Source organism: Urocampus carinirostris, chromosome 13 (genome assembly GCF_059441175.1).
Source record: "Urocampus carinirostris isolate Australia breed hairy pipefish chromosome 13, RoL_Ucar_1.0, whole genome shotgun sequence".
NCBI classification, from domain to species: Eukaryota; Metazoa; Chordata; class Actinopteri; order Syngnathiformes; family Syngnathidae; genus Urocampus; species Urocampus carinirostris.
The window spans coordinates 20,244,869-20,269,909 of NC_142361.1; the positions used below are offsets into that span (position 1 = coordinate 20,244,869).

Consider the following 25,041-nt stretch of genomic DNA (forward strand, 5'->3'; position numbering starts at 1 on the left):
AAAACAGGTCGTAGCCGGAGACAGACGGGGGCAAAAACGTGACAGGTGGGAGTCAGGGTACGAAAAAGGCTTGCCTAGTATTCACTGAGGTTCGCAGACGGACTGACAAAAGGGGACAGACAGGATTGGGTTCAAATACTGATAGGTAGCCAATCAGAACCCGCGGCGGTTGGCGCCAAATGAGCGGGCACAGCTGAGTCACATCAGTAATAATGACAATTAGACTGATCACGTCTTGCTAATTTCGGCTTAAATCCAGATCAACTCTGTCACTGGTAGCAGGAAATATCATTAACGTAGATTCCTAATATTGTCTCTGTTTTCTACATAGTCTGTTTTGCTGTAAGTAGGTGCTGCATTGTATTTTTACGGTTTAAAACGGGGAATTGCAATCATTAAAGGGAATCAATTGGCTGAGGTTGACAAGCATGTGTTGAATGGTTGAACGAGCGATTTTTAACCTTCATAATAACCTGAAAGAAACATATTAATTACATGTAATTTTAGAAATGCATATCAAACTGGAAGCCCTCCGAGCTTACTAGTTACAAAAACTAGCTATCAACTTTCACAAAGTCGAGGACTATTGATATGTGTCTAGGCTCGAATGCCTGAAGCGTTTCCTGAGTATTTTAGATGAGTGGTTCATGAACTGCGAGTCGAGGTGTGTGTTGATGACGTAAGCGGTGACATTTAAAGTCCCACGAAGCGACCTTATCATATATTTTTTTTTCAAAACCAGGTGAAATTATTTGCAAAAGAAGAAAAAAATGCCCTTGGAAAAAATATTGTTTTTTAATAAAAATAAATGAGCTCTTTATTTTACCTTCTTATTTCACTTTTTTTACTTGCTGCATTAACACAAATTAACACAGAACAATTCTGTCAAGATCGGAACAAGCAGTGTACCCAAATGTTAAACGTTTCAGACAATATTTTATTAAGGGGTCGGGGAAGTCAGGGCAAGAGGAACAGACAGTGATCTGGTGCTCGCTGGGCAGGAGGAGCAGGAAGCCCTTGCGACCGGTGACAGGTGGCAAGTCGGGTAGCCAGGACAGAAGAACGAAGCATGGTTGTGTATCCGAAGCAAGTCGGGTAGCCGGGACAGGAGAACGAAGCATGGTCGGAGATCTGAAGCAGGTCGGGTAGCCGGGACAGGGAAACAAAGCGTGGTCGGGGATCGGAAGCAAGTCAGGTAACCGGAGATGATCGGGAAGCCAGGGACAGGGGATCGATACAGGAAACAGGGGACGGAATCGGACAGGATGTAGGAACAGATCGGGACACCCTGAACTTGTTGCCAACCAGTTGCAGGGCACACAGGGGCAGACAGGCTCTGCAACCTCAGTGGAAAGTCTTTAAATCTATACCTAAAACCCACTTCTATTCAATAGCTTACGATTGATGCCTACCTCATACTTTTCTTTCCCCGTCTTTTTTCAACTGCCTGGCTGGTGGTGATACGAGGGAGAAGGACAATTTGAAATGAGTCAGCGGAACAGCATCTGGACCTAAAGCTTGTCAACGTCGACCAGCGGGCTGAGATGGGAAGCTGCGTTGTTGCTGTCATGGACTTTTTGGACAATTTTACAGGCTCGAGGTTTCGTTGCTGTCATGCACTTTCTGGACAAATTTTTACACATTACTAGTGTTTTCTTTTTATTTATGGTCACTATGTTTTGTGCAGTGTTACCCAATGCTGAAGCTATTACACCTTGGTCATCCTGGAAAGAAGATTACCACTTGTGAGGCCCCTTCTTAAGGTTTCTTATTTTTCCGGTGCTGAGGTTTTTGAATATTTCCAGCCTGCATGTCGGTTTAAGATCAAGGGATGGTGTAATTGTAACCTGTGCATTAATTGGAGACATTTCGTGATTAAGGGCTATACAAATAAACGTGACTTGACTCATACATTTTTCTGAGGACATTAATCATCTTAAAGAATCATCTTGTCATCTTGTGTGTGTGGAGCATATCCCTGAAGGGCTTCACTGCTTGATTTTTGGTTTGAACAATTTTATTGACACTATTAACAGCAAATAAACAATGTGAACAATTTTTCTTGATAATTTTAGCAGCAATTAAGCATATTCACAATTTCGTTATATCTGACAATATGACATTCTAACAATTTTTTTCAACATTTTTAACAGCAATTAATGGTTTGAACAAATTCATTGACACTAATAACAGAAAACAATCTTGTCAATCTCAACAGCAATTTTGCCATCCTCATTGGAGACGCCTGCTTTAAGAAGTGTTCACTGTTCTTTAAGTATCTGCATATATTCTGTGACTCTTAATCCACTTCACGTTTCTACGTCAACGTATCTAAGTGTGCATAAAAAAACGTCATGAAAAACGTGAACATGTGCATGTTGTGACAACTCTAAACTGCGCATGCGCTACGTGTGTAGACTACAACGTTGTGGATGCTTCGCGACAGTTCTACCACAGCGTCAAGGTAACGTCATTCACGGTTCTAAGAAAAATTCAATTTCAGTGTAAAGGTAAATAAACTCGTAAACAGATACAAAAACAGACACTAATACGAGCACCAATAATTTGAATTCACTCATCAATATCAATAAAAGCTTAATTATGAATTTTACTTCTTTTTCTGTTCGAATATAGACGTCGGAATCATCACCATTTCCGCAGAATGAAACCGGCACTGCCATTGAGAAATATGTCTAACTTGACGAATAGTACTGCTCCTCCAAGTCCATATCAGCAGTTGTTGACAGGTAAAGGAATGGAATGTGTAGCAGCGTGGAGCGACACTGGGAATTAAAGTACCCTTGATAACGTCGATCTACACTAAAATCGCGTCATCGCCGCAGTCTACATCGGTAAGGCGCCGTTACCGCCTCTTTTTACTATGGAGCTTCCAATGAGTCACGCCGTTTTCTGAACATTAGCAGTGCTTCAGTTTAAAATATTTGTTATGTAGTACGGCGCCAAGAAAGGAAGGAGTCCAAGAGGCTGCACTGTATTTCAAGAGGTTTAAGCTGTAAGGTTATAACACCTCTGCCATAAATATACGATCTCAAAAGTTAGATAGGTGGTCATCTCTCGGCTATAGCTAACAGTGTCGCCATCATGCTAAGGACGTCAAAATAAGAAAGCTAAATCCTCCCCCGCAAGGATGACTTCATGTTCACTGCCAACTCCGTGTTGCATTTGTTTTAACTAATGATTCCTGTGAATGTTGTTGAGCTAATTATTAAACGTTAACATTGAAAAGCTAATTTTTAGTTTCGAGGCCGAGGGTGTGATTTTTTTTTCCATTTGAAATGCAAACCGGAAGTTTCATAGCGGTGGTATTTTTGATGGCTTGACAAACATCTTTTCAATGGCGTCCTCGTTTGGCTGAAGTGTTACCCGAAATAACCCGTCGTCGCCCCTAATCTGATATATCCGCCCGTTTTTTCTTCATCTAAATAAAGGGACAGTGTGTATTATTAAACATATCCTAGTGGTAAAACAACCTCATTTATTTACATGAAACATTATTAGACTATTAAGCAAAAATATATGAACTATCATATAAACACACATTTTCTCAAATGCTCGTAGGTAAAAAAGTTTGTGTTTTTTTACATCGATGGAGCTGAAATTATTGTCTGCCACCTCACAGTTAAAAGTACAGTATCTGCAAAACCCCCAAACCTTTTGAAAGGCTGTGCAAATAAATGAAAAGAAAAAGGATGCTGTATGGTTACTTTGAGTCTCCGTAGTTTGTATTTTTCCACGTGCTTTTTAGCGCTCATTTTTAGTTGCACTATACCGTAGGGGCCCTAGGGTGTCAAAGTCAAAGGGGCGGAGGGCCGATTGAAATACTTGGCCACAGGCCGAGGTGCGGACTGATTGAATGATGAAAATGTTTCAAATGCTGCATATGGTATTAGAATATACGGTAAAACCTAAGAAATCTAGTTAAAACAGTAAAACATTTGTTCAACTGAAATAGTTTAAAAAAATCATTGGATATAATCAAATAAAGTGCAAAAATCTGTTCACCGAAAACAACCCTGTCATTAGGGGTCGGGATGTACACTGAAAAAATGTAAAAAGATTCCCTAGCATATGATACAATAATGAAACAAGCTCTGATAAGGGCCTGGAGAAAACCGTAGGCTCCCTGACCTTCACTTTTACATATTTGCACTGCACACTACAGCAACATCTAATACACACTGCCCCTTTGAGTATTCAATGTCACAATAGTTCACATTGGTTTAATGATCTGGTTGGTTTTATTGATTGTGAAATGTATTCTTCTATTTATCTTTTTACACATAGGTTCCTGCTGGCTTATTCAGCCACAAGGAAGGACCACGATGCTGTGTTGGGGCAATGCCTCCTACGGCCAGCTCGGTTTAGGGGGCATTGATGAGGAGATAGTGCTGGAACCGAGGCAGTGTGAATTCTTCCTTGCCAAGCGAGTACGCGACATAGGCTGCGGACGCAAGCACACCGCCTTCTTGCTGGAGGACGGCACGGTATACACGTGCGGCTGCAATGATCTCGGTCAACTGGGCCATGAGAGATCGCGGAAAAAACCAGGTTGGTGTATTTGAAAGGAAGTTTGACTGGAAGATTTGGTGCAGTTTCTGCTTTGTGGCGTTGTGAATCTTTCTATTTTCAAATAAGTCATTTTTTTGGGGGGGGGATAGCTCCAAGCTCATCTGTGACCCTGCATGAGATAGGCCAGGGGTCTATAACCTTTTCTGCATCAATTTAATGTCTGATATGGAGCGGCATCAAACAAAAACATTGTTTGAACTTTTTCTGTAAAGTGAGGTACGTAGTTTGAGATATCTTTAAAATGTTGAAAATAACACATTTTCTCTATCAAGTATGCCGAACAGAGGTCAAATATCCTTTATACATATTTTTTTCTCACTGTGCTCATTCATCTTTTACCCTTAGAATTCCAGCCACAGAGCGGATTACATAGGAGGAAATTAGGCAGGGGAAATGGGGGAGAGAGTGATTACATGCTTGTGCCAGCGTTTTTCTATTATTTTATGATGAAAATGGTGAAAGTAAGAAAAGGACTGTTTCAAATACACTCCAAACCAAAAAAACCCCGCCCGCCCATGCCAACCATTCTGACTATAATTCAAACGCCCCACCTTAGAGCCTCGGTTCAAGTTCAGTCTGAAATGATTGAATGGATTGCTCTTTGTCTGTGTAGCTCACGATCCGGTATCGTTCCGCAGCCTGGTGGTTGGGGACCCCTAGTATAAGCGATCCTAGAAAACTGATAGCTGTTGAACAACCTCCTCAAGTGAATATTCGTTGTCCTCTCTTAGAGCAGGTGGTGGCTCTGGATGCTCAGATCATAACAGCAGTGTCTTGCGGAGAGTCGCATACGCTCGCCTTAAACGACAGCGGGCAGGTTTTCTCTTGGGGCCTCGGCTCAGATGGGCAGCTGGGCTTAAACAACTTTGAAGAATGTGTTCGTGTGCCTAGGTACATTATTTTGTGATGTTAGCATGCTAACTTTTGTATCGACGAAAATAAACCTTCATATCCTTTGTTTCCTAAAAATGGCAGAAACATCAAGACTTTAACTGATGTTCAAATCGCTCAGGTGGCCTGTGGGTACTGGCACTCAGTAGCACTTTCAAAAGGTAAGGATGGTTTTCATTAACACTTATCTCCACTGGAGTCGTTCTGACATGTTTGTTTTTTTCCCCCCTTCAGGGAGTCAGGTTTTTTCCTGGGGTCAGAATCGATACGGACAGCTCGGGCTTGGAGTCAACGGGCAAAGCATTTCTACTCCTCAGATCATTCAGTCTTTGCAGGGCATTCCTTTTGCTCAGATCGCAGCAGGTGGGGCCCACAGCTTTGCCCTCACATTGTCCGGAGCTGTGTTCGGTTGGGGCCGGAACAAGTTTGGGCAGCTGGGACTCAGTGACAGCAATGGTGAGAGGAACTTCTGGAAAATGGTGGCTGCGTATTTACAGAAATGTTCAATTTTTGAAAGCCCTTCACCCATTTAAAAATAGCCTGAATTTTTCCATAAAGCCTTGCATCAGAATGTTTTTTTCTAAGTCGTTACTTCCAATTTAGATTTATTCTTATCAGTCGTGTATTTATACCTCTTTTGGTTTTGTTTTTCTACCAGATCGGTGTTTTCCAGCATTGCTGAAGTCACTTAGATCTCAGAGAGTAATTTTTGTCTCCTGTGGAGAAGATCACACAGCAGCCCTGACTAAGTTAAGTCATCTTTTGTGTAATTTGAAAGGTCCTCCCAAATGGGGTACGAGTACCACTTGCGGAACTTGAGATTTTAAAATACATATTGAAATGTAACATTGCAGCAAAATTGCTGCTTTTGCTTCACTTTCACCTCCACAGCAAAAAAACCCAAAAAACATTCTTGCCAAAAAGCCAGCTAATTTTGCTTATTTTAAGCATTTATTTTTACTGTCTTTAAACTTAATTGCTAGTTGAATTTCTTTCAGGTTTTTATGTAAAACTATCGAGTATATATTTTATATGCATAGTTGCAATATTTTCTTGAATATTTTTCTTATTAAAAATCAAGAAGTGTTTTTTCTTTTTTAATTGGTGCAATTTATGTACCATATAATTCATTTAATGCTTATTTAAATTAGGAAAAAATAAAAATGCAGCATTTTAAAATTAGCAAAACTGATACTGTAAATGCTGTATTATTTATTTATTATTTCACATTTTTAACTAGAAAAATAAGTCAATAATATAGAAAATATTATATTATTATTATCTTTAATTTAGGAACAAGTTAATATTGTAGTATACTATACATTTAAATAAATAAAAATATCTTCTATGGGAAAGACTAACGTTTACTAAATTTTAAGAATTGTTAATTAACCAAATGAGATGTTTTATACAATTCTAAAATATTTATAAATAATTAAATAATACATTAACACAAAACCATAAAATATAGAGTTCTAAAAAGATAAGTAAAGTGTTCTATTATTTCACAAAGTAAAAATACTGTAGAATTAAAAAAACAAAAAAAACAAAATGAGAATAAAATATTTGACAAGTTTCTATATCTTCCCCTCTTGTTTAAAATGTCAGAAAACTTTATTCGAGCACTGGTACTTAAACGAAAAAAAGTTTAGTCTCAATATACCCACAACCTATACACTGTATTTCTTTTTAGTATAGTTTTAACTTTATTCATCCATAATATTTTAAACTAATATATTTAAATTAAGTAGGCATTTGAGGTGGAAAGAAAATCCAAAAGTGATAAAAATGTAGAATTTCTCAACATACAACCAAGAAACCACCCAAATCTTTATTTTGCAATTATAGATCTCAAAGTGAAGGTAAAGTATTTCCATTGTCTCTAAACATACAGGAAGGGGGTGTCTTTACATTCGGAGCAGGAGGATACGGTCAGCTGGGGCATAACTCTACAAATCATGAAATCAATCCAAGAAAAGTCTTTGAGCTCATGGGAAACGTTGTCACGCAAATTGCATGCGGAAGGTAAGAGTTATCCCGAGTATCAAAATCACTTAATTCATATTTGTTCAAAAACGTTCTTTTCCCTTCCCAAATATTTTGCACTTGAAGGCAACACACACTGGCTTTCACACCCTCGTGCGGGAAGATGGACTCTTTTGGTCTGGGTGGCAATGGACAGCTTGGTACACGCACTAGCTGCAATAGGAAAACCCCGGGCCCTGTAAAGGGGCCTTGGATAAACTCTGATCCAGACGATAACGGTGAGGCTCGGTAGAATATGATCCATTATGAGTAATTACAAGGGATGCGTGGAAATGAAATTCTGGGGACGAAAACCGGAAATATGTTGTGCTTGGTCGAAAATGAAAACAGAAAAGAGTATATTTTGCGCTGACTTGCTTAAAAGGGTACAATTAGACAAATGATAAATAACTGACGGGGCATATTACTAGATGCGAAATTTAAATGTTTCATTTGTTGTGTTTGAATTAAAAAGGTATATTACTGTAAGTGCCTGAAAAATAGAGATGCAGTACAGAAGTAAAACTTTCTTTCATTCTTTTTCTTTACCTTGTGTCTTTTTCTTTCTTTTACTTTTTTCTCTTATCTTTCTCAAATTTGTTAGTTGTTTTCTTTATTTCTTTCTCCTTCTCTCTCACTTTGTTTCTTTTTCTCTTTCCTCCTTTTTTTCTCTCGCTCTTCCCTCTTTTACTTTCTTACTTTCTCTTCTCTCTTTCGCTCCATCTCTTCTTATTTTTCTTTCTCTATTTGTATTTTTATTTTTTTCTCTAACCCTCACCCTTAGTCTCTTTCTCTCTCTCTTTATATTTATTTTTCTCTTTCTTTCTCTCTCACTTTCCCTCTTTCCTATCTTTTCTTTCCCTATTTCTCTTCTGTCATTTTCTTGTTATCTATTTTTCTTTCTTTCCTTCTCTCTCAATTTCTCTTTCTTCCTCTTTCACTTTCCTTATTTCATTCCCTGGCCTTTTCCTTCTCTCTCTGTCTTTCTCTCTTTTTATCTTTCTACAAAAACAACACTGATGTTTTGCTGTTTCTTTCTTACCCAAGTAACTTAGTTCACATTTGTCTCCACAGCCATGAATCAGAACTGTTGTATCAAAAGGATTTACGCTGGTGGAGACCAAAGCTTTGCTCACTATCTCACAAGCAATGTAAGTTTTTACAATTTTCTAATAACGTAGTTTTGGAAATATTCCGGGCTGCAAATGCTTCATTTTATCGTTGACGTCGTTTTTGTAGAGCCCGCAATGCCTCGACAACGCCGCACCAGACACTCAGCGAAGAGTCACCACTTTGAACGAGGAAACCATACAAAGATGGCTGAACCACACACCAGGAAGACTCCCGCTAGAAATCTCCAAGTAAAGTCCATACTGCACAACAGCGTTGGCTGACTGTGTATTACGCAACAAATTGTACATAGTTTAGTCGTTTCTGCATTTAGAATGAGTTCTTAACTCGTCCCACTGATTGTTTCCCTCTGGTGATTTCATCAGTGAGATTGACCTGGTCTTCTCGACTGCCAGCTGCCTCAATGGATCTTTTTTGTCTGTGAGGTAGGAGGCCGAAGAAGTTGCTCTTTGAAAGCTCACCTGTTCAGTTACTTATCAACTGTGCATCTTTGTCATCAGTCAACCCGATCATTACAGCACCAGCAGTAAATGCTCAGGCATCGATCTGAATATGGCCCGTCTCCTGTTGCACAGATTGATTAGCCCTGACTACCCTGAAATTACCCAACAGGTCGGTGAGCGATAAATCGATGATGATAATTGATTGTCGCAAAGCAGACTTTCACATCCTCTACATCACTGTCAGATTGCAGCAAGCGTGGAGAAGAATCTTATTCCCAGACTAAGCAACTCCCCCCCTGACATAGAAGCCCTGAGACTCTACATCACCCTTCCAGAATGCCCCCTCTTCAGCGATCCTAACAATTATGTGACCATCTCCATCCCGTTTGCAAAAGCACTCGTCAGTCTTAAAGAAGCGCCGCTTAAAGTGCTAGGTAGGACAAAAGGCTCTAATTTAAACTGTTTTTGTTTTTCAAGCAATATTTTTTAGTTTGACTTTCTAATTAAAAAATCACACACAAATAGCTCTTTTTTGCCATGATTGAAACAAAATAACTTATGTTTAAATTTTTGCTTCCTTTTAAGTTAAGGTGTTTATCAGTATTGATTTTATCTTAGCGATTAGGTTCAATGTAGTCATTTGGGTTTGTACTGGTGCTTGAAATCCTTGAACATGGTTGAATTTAGTGTTGTGTTTTTAAAGATTGTTGCTTGAATTTTGGGTGAAGTTTTTGCTTGAAATAGTTTCCATGTTTCTCAAGTCGGCTTAGAAATGACGCCGGCACTGCTTTTTGTTGGCTTGGTTTTGCAGTTGTATGTCTTCCTTTCTCGTCATTAATGGCAGTTGGTCCTAGGTTTTTTCTCTTTCTTCCTCTTTCACTTTCCTTATTTCATTCCCTGGCCTTTTCCTTCTCTCTCTGTCTTTCTCTCTTTTTATCTTTCTACAAAAACAACGCTGATGTTTTGCTGTTTCTTTCTTACCCAAGTAACTTAGTTCACATTTGTCTCCACAGCCATGAATCAGAACTGTTGTATCAAAAGGATTTACGCATTGTCCTAGGAAGTGTCATTCCCAAGAGTATAGATGCACGCTGAACATTAACAGGGAACTATGCAATGTGTATTTTAAGAATTAGGCATCCATTATGTACCACGCATTAAATGAGTGTTTCCCAGTGCTAAATTGTAATGGGAATAATTTCCTGCAACTGAAAGTCTAAGCTACATAATACTGTCCTTTTAATCCAACACCTATAATAGAATACAATAGAATAGAAAATACCTTTATTATTATCGTTACAAAATGGGTTGAACATATTGTGACAACAAAATTGGACCTGGCACTCCAGTTACACATTTAACTGTAAGGATAAAAAATTTAAAAAGATAAAAATATAATTTACACAATATTTACACATGAAAGTGTGGTCATGTAGAGGCAGAAGATATTTACATTGGGTGTTTGCTTACAGGGGATCATATTAGTGCAATATGCAGCACTGCAAAATAGGCAACATTGTGTATAAGAGCAGAGATTTGCCTTGAAAACAAAAATATTCACAATTGGCTCAAGATCTAAACATCAAATGCACCCGTACGATTAAAAATGGCTTTTGTTATTTTCAGATATATAGTTTCACAATGGATTCATTCATTTAATAGTACTGGAGAAATTGGAAAATTGTCTTTAAAAGTCTTTAAAATGTGCTTGAATTTGGTCATTAAAAAGGTGTAAAAACCCTAATAGTGTACTTAAATTTGGCGAAATTAACTGCCAGTGGAATGCATTTATATTCAGGATTATCACTGTGAAACATGTTACGAAATTTTTGCCATTTTTGGTCCGTCAGGATACCGCCAAGCTGTGCCCTGAGGCACTGGCACTTGCCCGCACCACACAACACAGTGACATCTAGTGGTCAAATGTTTCACACTGGGGCTTTAAGATTTATTTTTTGTAAAATAACAAAACATAAGGAAAATTATTACTTCCCATCTACTTTGATAGAAGATAACATATTTTTTTGGCTTATAGATTGGTCTATTTTTATTTTATTAGTCATGTTTCAAACATGGTTTCTTTACATTTTACGATATATGTAAATAATTGTTTTAAAGTAAACAAGAAAAATGTTCTTAAAATGAACTAGATTGACATTTACTGCATCAGATAATTTTTTTTTATTTATGTTTTTTTTTTTTTGTTATTTTAAAAATACTTCAAATAAGCACAGTGCTTTCGTTTTATAATTGTTGTGCTGGTCAACAGAGGTCTATACACAGTATATTGCCGTATTCCAATGTATTCTTTTTTCCTAAGGAAACTGGTGGTCCAAATTTGAGTCGCCAGTCTTCCAGCGTTTGGTGGAGTTGTACAAAGAAATAGTGGTGCACTTGCTCCGGATGCACAAGGCTGGAATCCCTTCAATAGAACAAAGAATTTTCTCCTGTTTTCTGGACTCGTCGCTCCGACTCCTGGAATTCTTTCACATAGTAAGAAATGAAGATTGGCTGCTTTGCTTTTTTATCATCGATGCATTACAATGAGGATTTGTTTTTCTAGGTCAACCAGAGAGGCGGACACATCATAGAGTATGATAAATTCTACATTCACGAGTTGGATGACTTAATAGACATCAGAAATGACTACATAACATGGATTCAAAGACAAATGTACCCTGTGGTGAGTATTTTTGGGCAGCTTTTTAAATGTAACAAACTGTCTGAAGCTGTAGACCAGTGACTGTGGGTGCCACATAACCCCCTGAGAAGCCCACAGAATGGTTCTGAAAGTGGCTCATCAGTGATGGATCCTTGTGATTTTCTTGGAAATTTGATTTATATCTTGCATAGGCGGACAGAGCCTATTTTGACCCTACTTCTAGTAATGACATGGTAGCAACAGAGTAGTAACTTATTTCAGAAGTGCAAATCAAAGTGGGGGCAACCAGCACATGTCAAGGCCCATCTTAAGTTTGCATATGACCATTTGGATGATACACAGGAGTTATGGGAGAAAGTTTTGTGATCAGATGAGACCAAAATAGAACCTTTTGTGTCATAATTTCACAAAGCGTGGTTGGTAAAAAAAATAAGACAATCATAATATTGTGAACTCTCGGCAAGAACTAATAAAGAATAAAAATACCTGTGGTGTCTGCAGTAGATCGCCTCATCAGGCTTCTTTGGTTGCTTTCTGCACAGCTTATTCAAAGTCGATAAGGGTGAGGAGGATGAGGGAGGCCATGCAAATGAGCTCCCGGAAGCTGGTGGCTCAGGCGAGCATGTGGCCTTCCCCTGGTTGTTTGTCTGTTACATTTATATGTAAATTTGGTAGCTCTCCGCTTAAAAAAAGGGTAGATACCCTTGCTATAAATTGGTTAAATGTTTTGAGTGGCGGACTTTGGGTTGGAAAAATTGGCAGAGGAGCAGGGTGAGGAGAAAAATTTGCAAATAAATAGAAAAAAATAATATATCTGGCAATAAAGTTTTGAATTTGATACATCGTTAATACATGAAGAAAATGATAATGTGGGCCGATAAAAATTTTATCATATCGTCATTGGTATTTCAAAAGGATGTACAGGTATTAACATTTTTGGGCATTTTTCCCCTCTTTGCATTTTTGTACTTACGACAAAAATTCCATTCATGCAAAATAAAAGTATTTTTGGAACAGCAACAACGACAAATAAATGTTCATATCTTCATGTTATAATTGTTCTTGTTTTTTATAAATAACCTTTCCTATTGGTTTTGAAACACTCAGAATTAAAACAAAGAAATATATGAAAAAAACTCTTGATAAAAAATACATCAATACAGCAAAGAATAGCAAGTACAGAAATATTTAGCCAGCTTTGAATGTTGACCTTGAATGCAGAACAAATTAACGATGCCTGAAAACAATATTTTTATGAGGGGAAGTTGCACAAAGGGACACTGAGGACAGGCACCATTCTATGTAAATCATATTTGTAACAGTTTTGTTTGGCACGCCGGATTTGAAAGACTGTCTCGCGGGCTACCCTTTGCAGTAGATAAATGTGGCTCATTCCGTGATGCTTCTGTCCTCAGGTTCAGGAGGGCTTGGTGACTTTGTGCAGGTATCCTTTTGTATTTGATGCCCCCGCAAAAACAACTCTGCTGCAGACTGATGCTGTCCTACAAATGCAGGTAATTATTTCTACTCATGATAGTACTACTCCCAAAAAAGTGCCTTACATTATTTTATTTATTTAGATGGCTGTGGATCAGGCTCAGATGCAAAATTTGAGCTCCATGTTCATGCCCGCTGTAGAGTCGGTCAACCCGTGCCTCATTCTCATCGTCCGGCGGGATAACATAGTCGGGGACACCATGGAAGTCCTCAGGAAGTCCAAAAACGTCGACTACAAGAAGCCATTGAAGGTTTATTTGATAAGTTTGGATGATTCGTCATCTGAAATGAGATTAATCTTTATTTGTGAAACATTTGTCGCTTATTCTCAGGTAATTTTTGTGGGAGAGGAGGCAGTCGATGCTGGAGGTGTAAGAAAGGAGTTCTTCCTCCTGATCATGAAAGAACTCTTGGATCCAAAGTACGGGATGTTCCGATACCACGAGGAGTCTAGGCTCCTTTGGTTTTCAAGCAAGGTATTGACCAAAACGGCACAAAAGCTAACGTGAGCAGAGAAAGAGGATTGCAGAAAATGAATTTTTCCTTCCAGACCTTCGAAGATATCGAATTGTTTAACCTGATCGGTGTCATATGCGGTCTCGCCATCTATAACCTTACCATTGTGGAGCTCAACTTTCCTGTGGCCCTCTACAAAAAACTTCTCAAGCAGAATCCGACGCTAGAGGACCTCAAGGAGCTTGTGCCAGATGTGGGGAGGTAAGCTCAAAAGTCGTCTTGTGCTTGTCATTTGAATTCGTGAAACTACAGTATTAATGTTGCTCTTTTGATGTCAAACCCTAATTGGTCTTAAATGGGTTGATAACTTTTTAGAAGTGACTCAAATTAAACTGGCTTATGAACTTCAAAGTTTGTCTAAAGAAGGGTGGAATTTCTCTATTTATTGTGGTTTAATGTTTTTTTTTTTAAATTCCTTTCCACACTGCGAGAGATCTTAACCTATAAAGATAAGATGAATATACATATTAATAATTGCTTATCAAAAAATGATGTTCACACTTAAACGGACAGTGTGTATCGCAGACGCTCCCCTACTTACGACCATTTGACTTCCGAAAAACGGTAGATACGAACATTTTTTTGTCGAAAAATATCCGGACATTGATGTCCGTTACATGTTTTTATTGTGTGCACCTTTTTCCGAGTACAGGTTATTACTGTAGTGCTTCTTTCCGCCGCTACCGGCGTGTAGCGCTGTGAGAGGTCATCCACCATCCAACCGAAAAAGAAATCCAGCTTCCTCTTCCTAGTTCGTGTGTAAACATTCTATACTATATCTCCAGCGTGCTAAGAACTTTGACATTTTTATTGTTTAATATCTGCATCCGTTCAATATGGTTGGTGTAAAGAAGAGGCGAGTCGTTTCTTTTGAAATTAAAGTGGAATAAGAAAGCTTGATGCGGTTGAGAAAATGGTCGCTTTTTTCAGCCACTTTCTACCACTCATAAAGCTCATCTTCTAAAATTAAGTTAAACTTAACTTTATTTATCTTTATAGATCATATCTTTTTATGAAATGATTATTTTTTAGTACAAAAGAATATAGGTTACTTATACAAGCTTTACACGTACTTATTTAGCCTTAAACATACATTCCATACAAAATATAGCACTAAGGCAACTTTCGAACAAATCCAACTAACGAACAATCGTCTCATTCTTAAGTAGGGCAGCGTCTGTATTTAGCATTTCCTAGTAGTAAATGACATCATTCTTCTCTTAAAAACAATACTGTTTTAAATAATAAGCAAAAATACATTAACTAAAATATAACTGGCATTTTAAAAAAATAATCGATAGTTGAGAAAATAGAAATAATTTTAAATATTGTGAGCCTCACCATATAATTGTCTGCCATCTTGCTGCTAAGGCTACCCAAACACTTCCAAAAGGCTAGGTAAGAAAACTTCAAGTGAAATTGTGGGTTTTGGTCATTTTGAGTCTGTAGTTTGTATTCCTCCTTGTGCTTTGTGTAGCACTCGTTTTTCGGTTGTACTACGCACTGTACTAACAGTGACATTTAGTGGTCGAATTACAGTGTATATACCCTGTGCCTTTAAACAACATGCCACAGTAATTTAGAATTTTAATATTTGAAACTATTGGACACCCTGAACATTTTCTACCAAATTATTTTATACCAAGACTAGAAAAATATCTAAGATGGATAAACAGTTTGGTTTATTATAAAAAATATATATATGTTTTGTATTTTGCTTTTATCCTATACAAAAATGTTTTTTTGGTGAATCAAATACTAAAAAAATAAGTAAATATGGCAAATGAAACTTAATATGTAATATAAGAACAACATCAACAAAAACAGACACACTTTGACCAGAAAATGTTGTGTAAATAATTCATAATACAATGAGGCAAACAAATCCATGACTTTATCATTTGAACAAAATATAAAAAAAATAACTGAAACTTGTTTTAGACATTTTGCTGTAATAAAAAAAAAAATAGGCTTTGTTTTTTGGGCTAATTTCCAGTTATGTGCAATTTTCAAATTGCAATGTCAATCTGGATTTATTTTTCATTCCTATATTTAAATTAGTTGTGGCTTTCGAAAATCTGATTATTGAAGATATTAATGTGCTCTAAACTAGGAGCCTCCAACAGTTACTGGACTACACTGAAGATGACCTTGAGGAAACCTTCTGCTTGAACTTTACAGTGAGTATGAATTTTAGCCCCACATCAAATTAAAGGCCTCTTGTGCGTTATAGAGTACTCCTTGGTGTATTTTGGTCATTTAAATAAATTTGTATTGATTTGAATCATAAACGAAAACATATTTAATATTTGTGATATGAGTGCACTGCAGGAAAGAGGTCTAAATATAGTGGAAGCTAGAGATCTTGGTGATAGGAATGAGTGGAGAGGTGTTTTAAAAGGATAGTGGGATGTTTAGACGTGTTCTAAGGGATGGCCAGGGCACCTGTATGATACGGCAGGGGTAAACCAGTGAAAGCTGTCAGGCCCTGCTTTTGAACAAAAGAGTGTGTTGTTTCACCCTGGCCCGAGTGACATGGCCGCTTTCTTGTGTCCCGTTTCATCTGGTGTTATGAAAACATGACCAACTTGGGTGCCCAGGTGCTTAACTTGTTTGGGCATTTGGGTTGGCCATGGTCTGTCCCAAAAACGTTTGTGTGGTTTTTTTGCTACTTTTTCCCTTTTTTATTTTCTTTAGTTTTTTTGTATGTGGTTGTCTTGCTGTCGGTCACCCCTATCGCTCGAGGGATATGACCAGGGTAGATAGATAGATATTTCAGACAATAAACAATAATAACAGACTCGTGGGTGTAGAAATTTGTCAATGTATTACACAAGTAGAGACACCTGTTGAAGAAGTTTTCATGTTTGGCTGCCATTTTATTAGCCCAAATAAGCATTTTCCTAAGGTAGCTTGAGCAGGTGGTGCTTTTAGCACTTACCGCACCCTTACCTTTTACTACTGAGTCCTGTGATTTAGACATCTTCAACTTTTTTCTCTCCACTGTTTCCTTCCCTAGCCACTCACCTTTGCCACTTGGCTAAAGGCTATGGCAAGATTGCTAGCAGTTTTTGTCAGCTGCTTCAGCTGGCCTTTTCGGTATCTTCTCCTGCTGACCTCTAAAATTAGCCACTTACACCAGTTATTCACTCTTTTTAGCCACTCTGGGCGCATCTAGCCTGCTCAGTTCTTTAGTTGTCGCCAATAACAACCAGGTTTCAGGTGGTGTCACTGGCTGTCATTCATCCTTGCTAACACAAGAAAATAATGAAGTAGACTTCCAAATTCTGTCTATAGCAGTGGATCTTCTTCGAATGAGCACACTTGAGCCCCATTCTAATCTCTAATGACCTCTAATTGTAAATTACACACTCACACTTAAATGATGATTGTTTCATTTTCAGATCACAGAGGAGAACTATGGTGCCACTGAAGTGATAGAGCTCATCCCAAATGGTGAAAACATCAATGTTAATAAATCTAACAGGTATTTGGTTAAGCTCGTTTATTGTAAAATACGGTTCTGGCAATATCCTGATCCTGTTTTCCCATCCAGGCAGGACTTTGTTAACGCATACGTCAACTACAGATTCAACACCTCGGTAGATCCTCTCTTTGAGTGCTTCTACGCAGGCTTCCACAAGGTGTGTGGAGGCAAAGTTTTGGAGCTCTTCCAGCCCAACGAACTTCAAGCCATGGTGATTGGGAACACAAACTACGACTGGACTGAACTTGAAAAGGTTTTGCATCGTTTTAGTTCCATCTTTTTATACTTGATTTGAGTTTCACCGTATACGTTTTTTTCTCAGAGTACTGAATACAAAGGAGAGTACTGGGCAGAGCATTCCACCATCAAGCTTTTCTGGGAGGTGTTCCACAAACTTCCTTTGGAGAAGAAAAAACAATTCCTCTGTGAGTATTTCTCCCGGTGCCAGCGGCTTATTGCATGAAACTGGAATAATGAAAACCAGGCTAATTGAATGAGCGGAGCTTGATCTAGTCTGGTTGGCACATTTTGGCCTCATAGTTTACACGTTCTTTGAGCCAGGCTGAATAGGCGCAGCTATGTCAAGCCATCTGTAGACATTTGGGATTAGATAAATGCGCGTTCAAGCCAAACTCAAAGAGACCGTCTGGCTCAATCTCAGAATCCCAGAAAACGGAAATGTGTCTTCTATTGTCTTAAAGGCCCGCAGAACAACAGCTTCATATCTAGTTTTATAAAGATGTGAAAAAAATTATAGGAAAAGAGGTTAAACAAGCACTCTTACTAAGAAGGGGAGAAAGTGTGCATGAAATTGCTCAATGAAATACATGCCATTTACAATATTTTGTGAAAATAACTTTCTACGCTGGAGGTCCGAGTTCGATTCCTGGCCAATGCAACAAAGACACCTGTTTGGCTATTCATCCTAATATTATTTTTCTTAATCTGACTTTTGAGTATTTTATTACCTGTTTATATCCTGAAGTGCTACATCTAATCTCGTTGTCAACAATATACACTACCTTATCAATGACAAAGAAGACGATTCTAATTCAAATTCTTGTATAATTGAGGATTTTTTTAAATTTCATTGATCTTCAAAATAAACAACCCTCCCTTTTTGACAAGGGAACATATGAATGGGAGTTGGACATATATATTACTCAAAGCTCTGACGGCAAATGGACTAGCATTCTTCATTGGCAAAGCGATAAAACACATAACCTGACAGCATTAAATTGACTACATGAATTTCTATGAAATGAATGTTATACAGTAATCCCTCGGTTATCACGGTTAATGGGGACCAAAACCACCCACTAAAAGTGAAAATCCGCGAAAAGTAGCGACGCCCCTTCAAAAATGCTTAAAAAATATATATCATATTTTTTCATTTTTTGTTTATTTTTTATTATTTGATTTTATTATTATTATTATTATTATTTTTTCGACCCGCGAAGCTCTGAACCCGCAAACGTGGAACCGCGAAGTAGCGAGGTCCCACTGTAATTATACAAGGTGTTCCACAATGGTCTAAATGTTTATTTCTCTGAAACTATATGATAAATTTTAATAGAACTAAATACACTTTATATTGAAGGACAGAAGTTTCATTGGTTTTATTTACAAAGAAGAGTACAAATATTTGTCAGTTTTCAACATGAGCACCGCCTTGAATCAATGTTCAAGCTTGTGCCAAAATCGCAGAAGAAGATAAACGCAGATAAGGAGCCCGTTGCTTGATATTTTTGTTGCCAAGTCCTTAGACCAAGTCCTAATTTGTTTTTAGTGGGTGCCTTTTTTGTAAAATTTGTAAATAACTTATTATGTCTTATTCAGAATAAGACATGCTGTACTGTCTTTGGTGACTGAGTCAGAGCATAATCTAACATAAGTGAAAGGCATTTATTTTGTAATACCATGTACAGTCAAGAGTTTAATGAAATAACTATCCATCTATTATCTGCACCGCTTATCCTCAGTAGGGTCGCGGGGGTGCTGGAGCCTATCCCAGCCGTCTTCGGGCAGTGGGTAGGGGAAACCCTAAACTGATTGCCAGCCAGTCGCAGGGCACACAGAGACAGAGAACTTATTCGCTCATTCACACCTAGGGACAATTTAAACCGGCCAATTAAGCTGACATGCATGTTTTTGAAATGTGGGAGGAAACCGGAGTGCCCGGAGGAAACTCCACGCAAGCACGGGGGGAACATGCAAACTTCACACAGGAAAGTTTGATACCATGACCTCTGTGCACCACACCCACTAACCACTGCGCTGTTGTGCTGCATAAAATGACAATATAGCATATGTAAAATGTTAATGTATCAAAAAACGAATCAAAGACTATTAAAATGCTATAAAAACCTATTCATTTTCCACACCATTGACAGTAGAAGTGCCTGATGTATCTCTGGGGATAATCTTGGCGTGGCTGTTAGCCTGGTTGGAATAGGCTAGCTGTAGAGAAGAGGAAAGATCTTAAGTCTGAGCTCAAGCCGAGCCAGACCTGAAATCAATCATTTTGTGCGGGTTCAGTTCTCTCTCGCTGACTTTTTTTTTATCATCGACCCTTCATTGTCGAGTGCGCAGTGGCACAGGCTGTGTTGCGCGAGAGTGGGACTAAATCCATTGCGCTTTCACTGCGTGACACAAAAAGAAAAAGAATAATGACTGGTTTATAATTTAGATAAAAAAAGAAGTCTGATCGAAAAGCCTGGCCCAGCACTCTGAAATCAAATATGAAAATTCATGTTTTCTTCTGGCTCAGTCCCTCAAATTAAGTAAATTGATTGTGCTCGGGCCTGGGTCCGGCTGGATTTTTTTAAAGCAAGATCTTACCGTCTCATGTAGAGAATAAATCACTGCAGCAACTGAGCCGAGCTAAATTTACCCTGCTTTCATGCAACTGATTTGATGCTAAATTAAGCCTAAATAACTTGCATATCCCAGCTTAATCCATTATCTTGGTTTTCAGGATGTTCAAAATCTGAAGTTGTAAACCTAAAATAAATCTTGTTTTTTGTCCTCTTAGTGTTCCTTACAGGAAGTGATCGCATCCCCATCCTGGGCATGAAAAGCCTTAAATTAGTGATCCAGCCCACCAGCGGAGGAGAACACTACTTGCCTGTTGCTCACACATGCTTCAACCTTCTGGACTTGCCCAAATACACCAATGCAGAAACACTGCATGACAAGCTGCTTCAAGCTATCGATCATAATCAAGGCTTTAATCTAGCATGAGGAAAAGGTGCAATCATTATCTCCTGAATGTCGACAGCCGTCATATTCCCAACATTTGCTTTGCAGACTGTTGATACTGTGAGCTGCAAAGGAGCTTAAAGCCACGTTTTGTGTTGTTTTACAAAGCTTATCATAGTTTTTGTCAGTAAAGCAACTATTAAAGGGGACACACATTCCGTCTTTAGCTATAGCAAGAATAAGTAATCGTTGTTTCATCACTTTTACACCCCAACATGATCAGCATTGACACAACTGTTACGGCAACAATTGAAATCCAAATACTGGATGAATATGATATCTAAATTAGCCACACTTAAATTAGCATACTGGTTTCAGGGTGACCAGGATGTTTATAAAGAGAAACATTGAAAAGAGCTAACAGAGTTCGCCTCCCTTTATGCATGAAGTGTGTGTGCTTCGGGAACGACTGTACCACCCTTCGGTTTTTCATTGATTCTGTTGTGACGGCGGAGAAAAAATTGTGCGAATCATTTGCTTAGGGTGCTTTCAAATGGTCAATGAATAAATGCTGGTCATTGTCAGAAGTTTGTTTGAAGTATTTTAGGTTGCTTCTTAAAGTACTTTTGCTTTATGCTGACGTGACAAATATCAGCTTCATAAAAGTAAGGGGTGGGTGTTTCTTGGAGTTAAGGAAACTATCCGATCCTAGCGAATACAGTTCTAGCCAAGTCATGGTTATTTGTATCTCCCTTAATCACAAGGAGTCTCAAAGGGCTGCACAGACGAGATTATTGCAAACATCAGACCATTACTACGCCATCCCCTGATCTAACACCTACATTAGGGCAAGGAAAAACTCAAAAACCTCAACATGAGGTCATCCTGGAAGCGGGATGACCAGGCTGCAATTGATGTTGTTATAACAATGAACGATGATATTAATATCATTTGCTTGGAAATGTCATGATCATTGAATGTTTGACCCCAACACAGCACGAACATTTTAGGCACTCGTATGTTTTCACTTTTATTAAATCATTCAATGCAAACCTAAGCAGTATAACAATTTTAATATATAATATTTCTATTACAACAGTTCTAGATCAAAAGTCCAGAGTTTAACCAAAAAAAGACAATGTAACAAATATGCTAACATAACCATTTCAACAAGACGATTAAAATAGCTCTCATTGCACAGAATTTTGAAAATAAATCCTTGTGCAAATAGTGTAAACACCCACCCATCCATCCATTATCTGCACCACTTATCCTCGGTAGGTTTGCAGAGGTGCCAGAGCCTATCCCAGCTATCTTCCGTGAGCAACTGGTTTCCAATCAGTGGCAGGGCACAGAGAGACAGACAACTCACTCATTCATACCTAGGACCAGCCACTTAACATGCATGTTTTGGGGAGGAAACCCATGCAGGTATGGGGAGAACATGCAAACTCCACACAGGGAGGTTGCGATAGCTGGACCTGAACCTCTGCTCCGCGGGGCTGCGCGCTAACCACTAAGCCACAGTGCTACCTACATGTAACCGATACGATGTAAAACAGCTGTTAAAAGTATGGGAAAAAAAACATTTCTACTAAACAAATAATTCAGAACAAGTCAATTGAGTAAAACATCCCCCACCCCAAAATGAACGAAACAAAAATACAAATTCTGTCTAACAATGTCAACAACACAACCAAAATGTATTCCTTTGCGCAATATCTTAAAATATTAGTCAGCAGCGCAAATAATATGTAAACACAAATAGATCAAATTCAAAAGTTATATTGTATAATATCACAACCCCCTAACAATATTATAGTACTCGCTCAGTATTGATATTTGGATCGATCCACACACACCCTTAGTAGAATTGCTCATTTATTTTGAATATAAAACTGACACATCCAATCATTTTGTGAATTTGAAGTGAAAAGAACCTCTGCGCAGGACTGTTAAACCCCACTGTTGTCCTTGGGTCAAAATGACCCACCGCTCTGTTAACACCCAGAAGAAAAAAATCTCCCAAACGATGTACTTTTTAATTTTAAATCCTACCACATTTCCTGAAGTGGTCACAACAGTAGAAGAAAAAACGAAATGCTGTTTTTATTAACTTTTCCACATAAGCTGTATAAAACAGTACCAAAATTGTCTTTAAAGGGAGAACAACAGGAGAGTAATATTGTTTTTGTTGAAGTTTTTAATCAGGCAGTATTGGGCCCACTTCTACTCTATAGCATACGAATAACCTAAACTTCTTATATGTAATACCTTGTGAAGCCCTTAGAGACTAATTGTGATTAAGGGCTATACAAATAAAAATGACCCCTTCTTCAGACGCCAGAACCACAAATTCACACTTTGGTCATTTTACTACTACAGTATTCCCCGATTTATACAGTTAATTCATGACATAGCTACCGGTATTGATATGCAGTAAGTAGGAACCGTTTTCTGATGGGATATTTTCATGCTGTAATGCAACTCAGACAATGAAATGAAATGAAATGATCTGCATTTATATAGCGCTTTTCAAGTCAATGACTTCCCAAAGCGCTTTACAGTGTGCTTCACATTTCCCAATAGCGGCCTTGTATTGCAGCCATGTAAGACGCTAACCTGCTTATTGGGGGTATTAGGGGTTCAGTGTCTTACCCAAGGACACTTCGAAATGTAACACGGACAAGCCGGGATTCGAACTGGGATCCCTTAATCCTAAAACGATCGCTCTACCTCCTGAGCTACTGCCGCCCTAAATGCAAACTTGAGCTGACAATACTTGTTAAAAAAATAGTTGTCTATTGGTTTTCTTATCTGCCTCCACGGCAGGAATTTGATTACATAATTGGGAAGCTTTTGTTTATTTCCACATGATTTACAATCTCAAATGAATGGCCTGATATACAGTTACTATGAAAACTTTCTTGATTCACTTTGTTGTGCTAAGCACTACTTAAAGGTGGTGTATACTGTATAACTTTGAAATATTCTACACACTGAAGCCATCTTCTGGCTGAAATCATTGCAGCTTTTTGTCGCACGTGCAATTATTAAATTCCAAGATGCGCTTGACCAAACATCCTTCTTTTTATCTTTTTGGGGGTTTAGGGTTGGCATTTGGACTGTCCTTTTTCTACTTTCATCATTTTCATCCTGAAATAAAAGATTACCATGACCATGCGTGTGATATCACACTGTCCTTCCCTAAAGCGTAATGCACTTCTTGGCAGGAACACTAATAATAAAAGCAGATAAGTGCGGTCGAAAATAGTATGTAAAGGCTCTTTGAACTCTGTTGAACATTGTTAACACATACATAATAGAGAATAAAAGAGTTTTTTTTATTTTAAGGACACGTACCACGCGCTTGTAGCATCTATGAATACACAAACAAAATTTATTTTAACCAATAGCTTCATGCAAGTGTATATAGATTTGAATCAACGACAGCATAGTTTAAAGTGTTTTCAAACCATATTAGTAAGACGATTTAGCACATACATGTAAACATTCATTTAAATTTGGTTCATCGAGTCCTTAGGTCGTTTTGTGGCAGTGTAACTTGAGTGTTATATGCATTATTACAATATGGCGTAAGCAGGATTGGGTAGGGTTACTTTAACTTGATTACTTTCAATTACTTTTGGATTACTCCAATGCCAAATATGCTAATAAAAGGCAAAAGAAACTATCCATCCATCCATCCATTGTCTTCCGCTTATCCGAGGTCGGGTCGCAAGGGCAGCAGCGTTAAAAGGGAAGCCCAGACGTCCCTATCCCCAGCCACTTCCTCCAGCTCATCCGACGGGACCCCGAGGCGTTCCCAAGCCAGCCGAGAGACATAGTCTCTCCAACGTGTCCTGGGCCGCCCCCGGGGCCTCCTGCCGGTGGGACATGCCCGGAACACCTCCCGAGGGAGGCGTCCAGGAGGCATCCTTATTAGATGCCCGAGCCACCTCAACTGGCTCCTCTCAACGCGGAGGAGCAGTGGCTCTACTCCGAGTCCCTCCCGGATGACTGAGCTTCTCACCCTATCTCTAAGGGAGAACCCAGCCACACTGCGGAGGAAACTCATTTCGGCCGCTTGTATCCGGGATCGAGTTCTTTCGGTCATGACCCAAAGTTCATGACCATAGGTGAGGGTAGGAACGTAGATGGACTGGTAGATCGAGAGCTTTGCCTTTCGGCTCAGCTCCCTCTTCACCACGACAGACCGGTACAGGGTCCGAATGACGGCAGACGCTGCACCGACCCGTCTGTCGATCTCCCGTTCCATCCTACCCTCACTCGTGAACAAGACCCCAAGATACTTGAACTCCTCCACTTGGGGCAAGACCTCCTCCCCGACACGGAGGGAGCATACCACCCTTTTCCGACTGAGAACCATGGCCTCGGACTTGGAGGTGCTGATCCCCATCCCGGCCGCTTCACACTCGGTTGCGAATCGCTCCAGCGAGAGCTGAAGATCACGGGCTGAGGAAGAAACTAAATATGAATAAATTTACTAAATTTTGTGCAGGCTTGGGGAGTAACGAAATACATGGAACGGCAAAAATGATGGCAAGCTGTTTGGATTTATTTTAATTTTGTTTCTG

At 38.8% G+C, this 25,041-nt stretch overlaps 1 protein-coding gene and 1 long non-coding RNA gene across 2 annotated transcripts; one reads left to right on the plus strand and one right to left on the minus strand.

Moving 5' to 3' along the window:
• Positions 1–795: 795 nt before the first annotated feature.
• Positions 796–2,777, minus strand: LOC148353996 (uncharacterized). The gene is made up of 3 exons (XR_015852403.1): positions 2,613–2,777; positions 1,694–1,847; positions 796–1,623 (listed from the first exon to the last, which is right to left on the minus strand). It is a non-coding gene; the product is annotated as an uncharacterized LOC148353996 (long non-coding RNA).
• herc4 (HECT and RLD domain containing E3 ubiquitin protein ligase 4) lies at positions 2,645–23,621 on the plus strand. Its single transcript, XM_088350904.1, has 25 exons — positions 2,645–2,747; positions 4,306–4,569; positions 5,322–5,481; positions 5,566–5,642; positions 5,716–5,937; positions 6,140–6,230; position 6,953; positions 7,376–7,506; positions 7,594–7,745; positions 8,581–8,657; positions 8,746–8,867; positions 9,003–9,062; positions 9,138–9,249; positions 9,325–9,514; positions 11,401–11,573; positions 11,644–11,763; positions 13,158–13,256; positions 13,323–13,490; positions 13,572–13,715; positions 13,790–13,956; positions 15,869–15,935; positions 17,160–17,242; positions 17,312–17,495; positions 17,565–17,667; positions 20,277–23,621. Exons 1-25 carry the CDS (start codon positions 2,663–2,665, stop codon positions 20,483–20,485), a joined length of 3,261 nt encoding a protein of 1,086 aa, XP_088207030.1. The 5' UTR covers positions 2,645–2,662; the 3' UTR covers positions 20,486–23,621.
• Positions 23,622–25,041: the final 1,420 nt, after the last annotated feature.

What these genes read in the sequence shown, in the direction of transcription:
- herc4 (XM_088350904.1), top strand. Translation starts at nt 2,663, where the DNA reads ATGAAACCGGCACTGCCATTGAGAAATATGTCTAACTTGACGAATAGT. An exon ending in GAGATCGCGGAAAAAACCAG is followed by an intron (nt 4,570 to 5,321) that starts GTTGGTGTATTT and finishes GTCCTCTCTTAG; the next exon opens with AGCAGGTGGTGGCTCTGGAT. An exon ending in AAAGACAAATGTACCCTGTG is followed by an intron (nt 11,764 to 13,157) that starts GTGAGTATTTTT and finishes TTCTGTCCTCAG; the next exon opens with GTTCAGGAGGGCTTGGTGAC.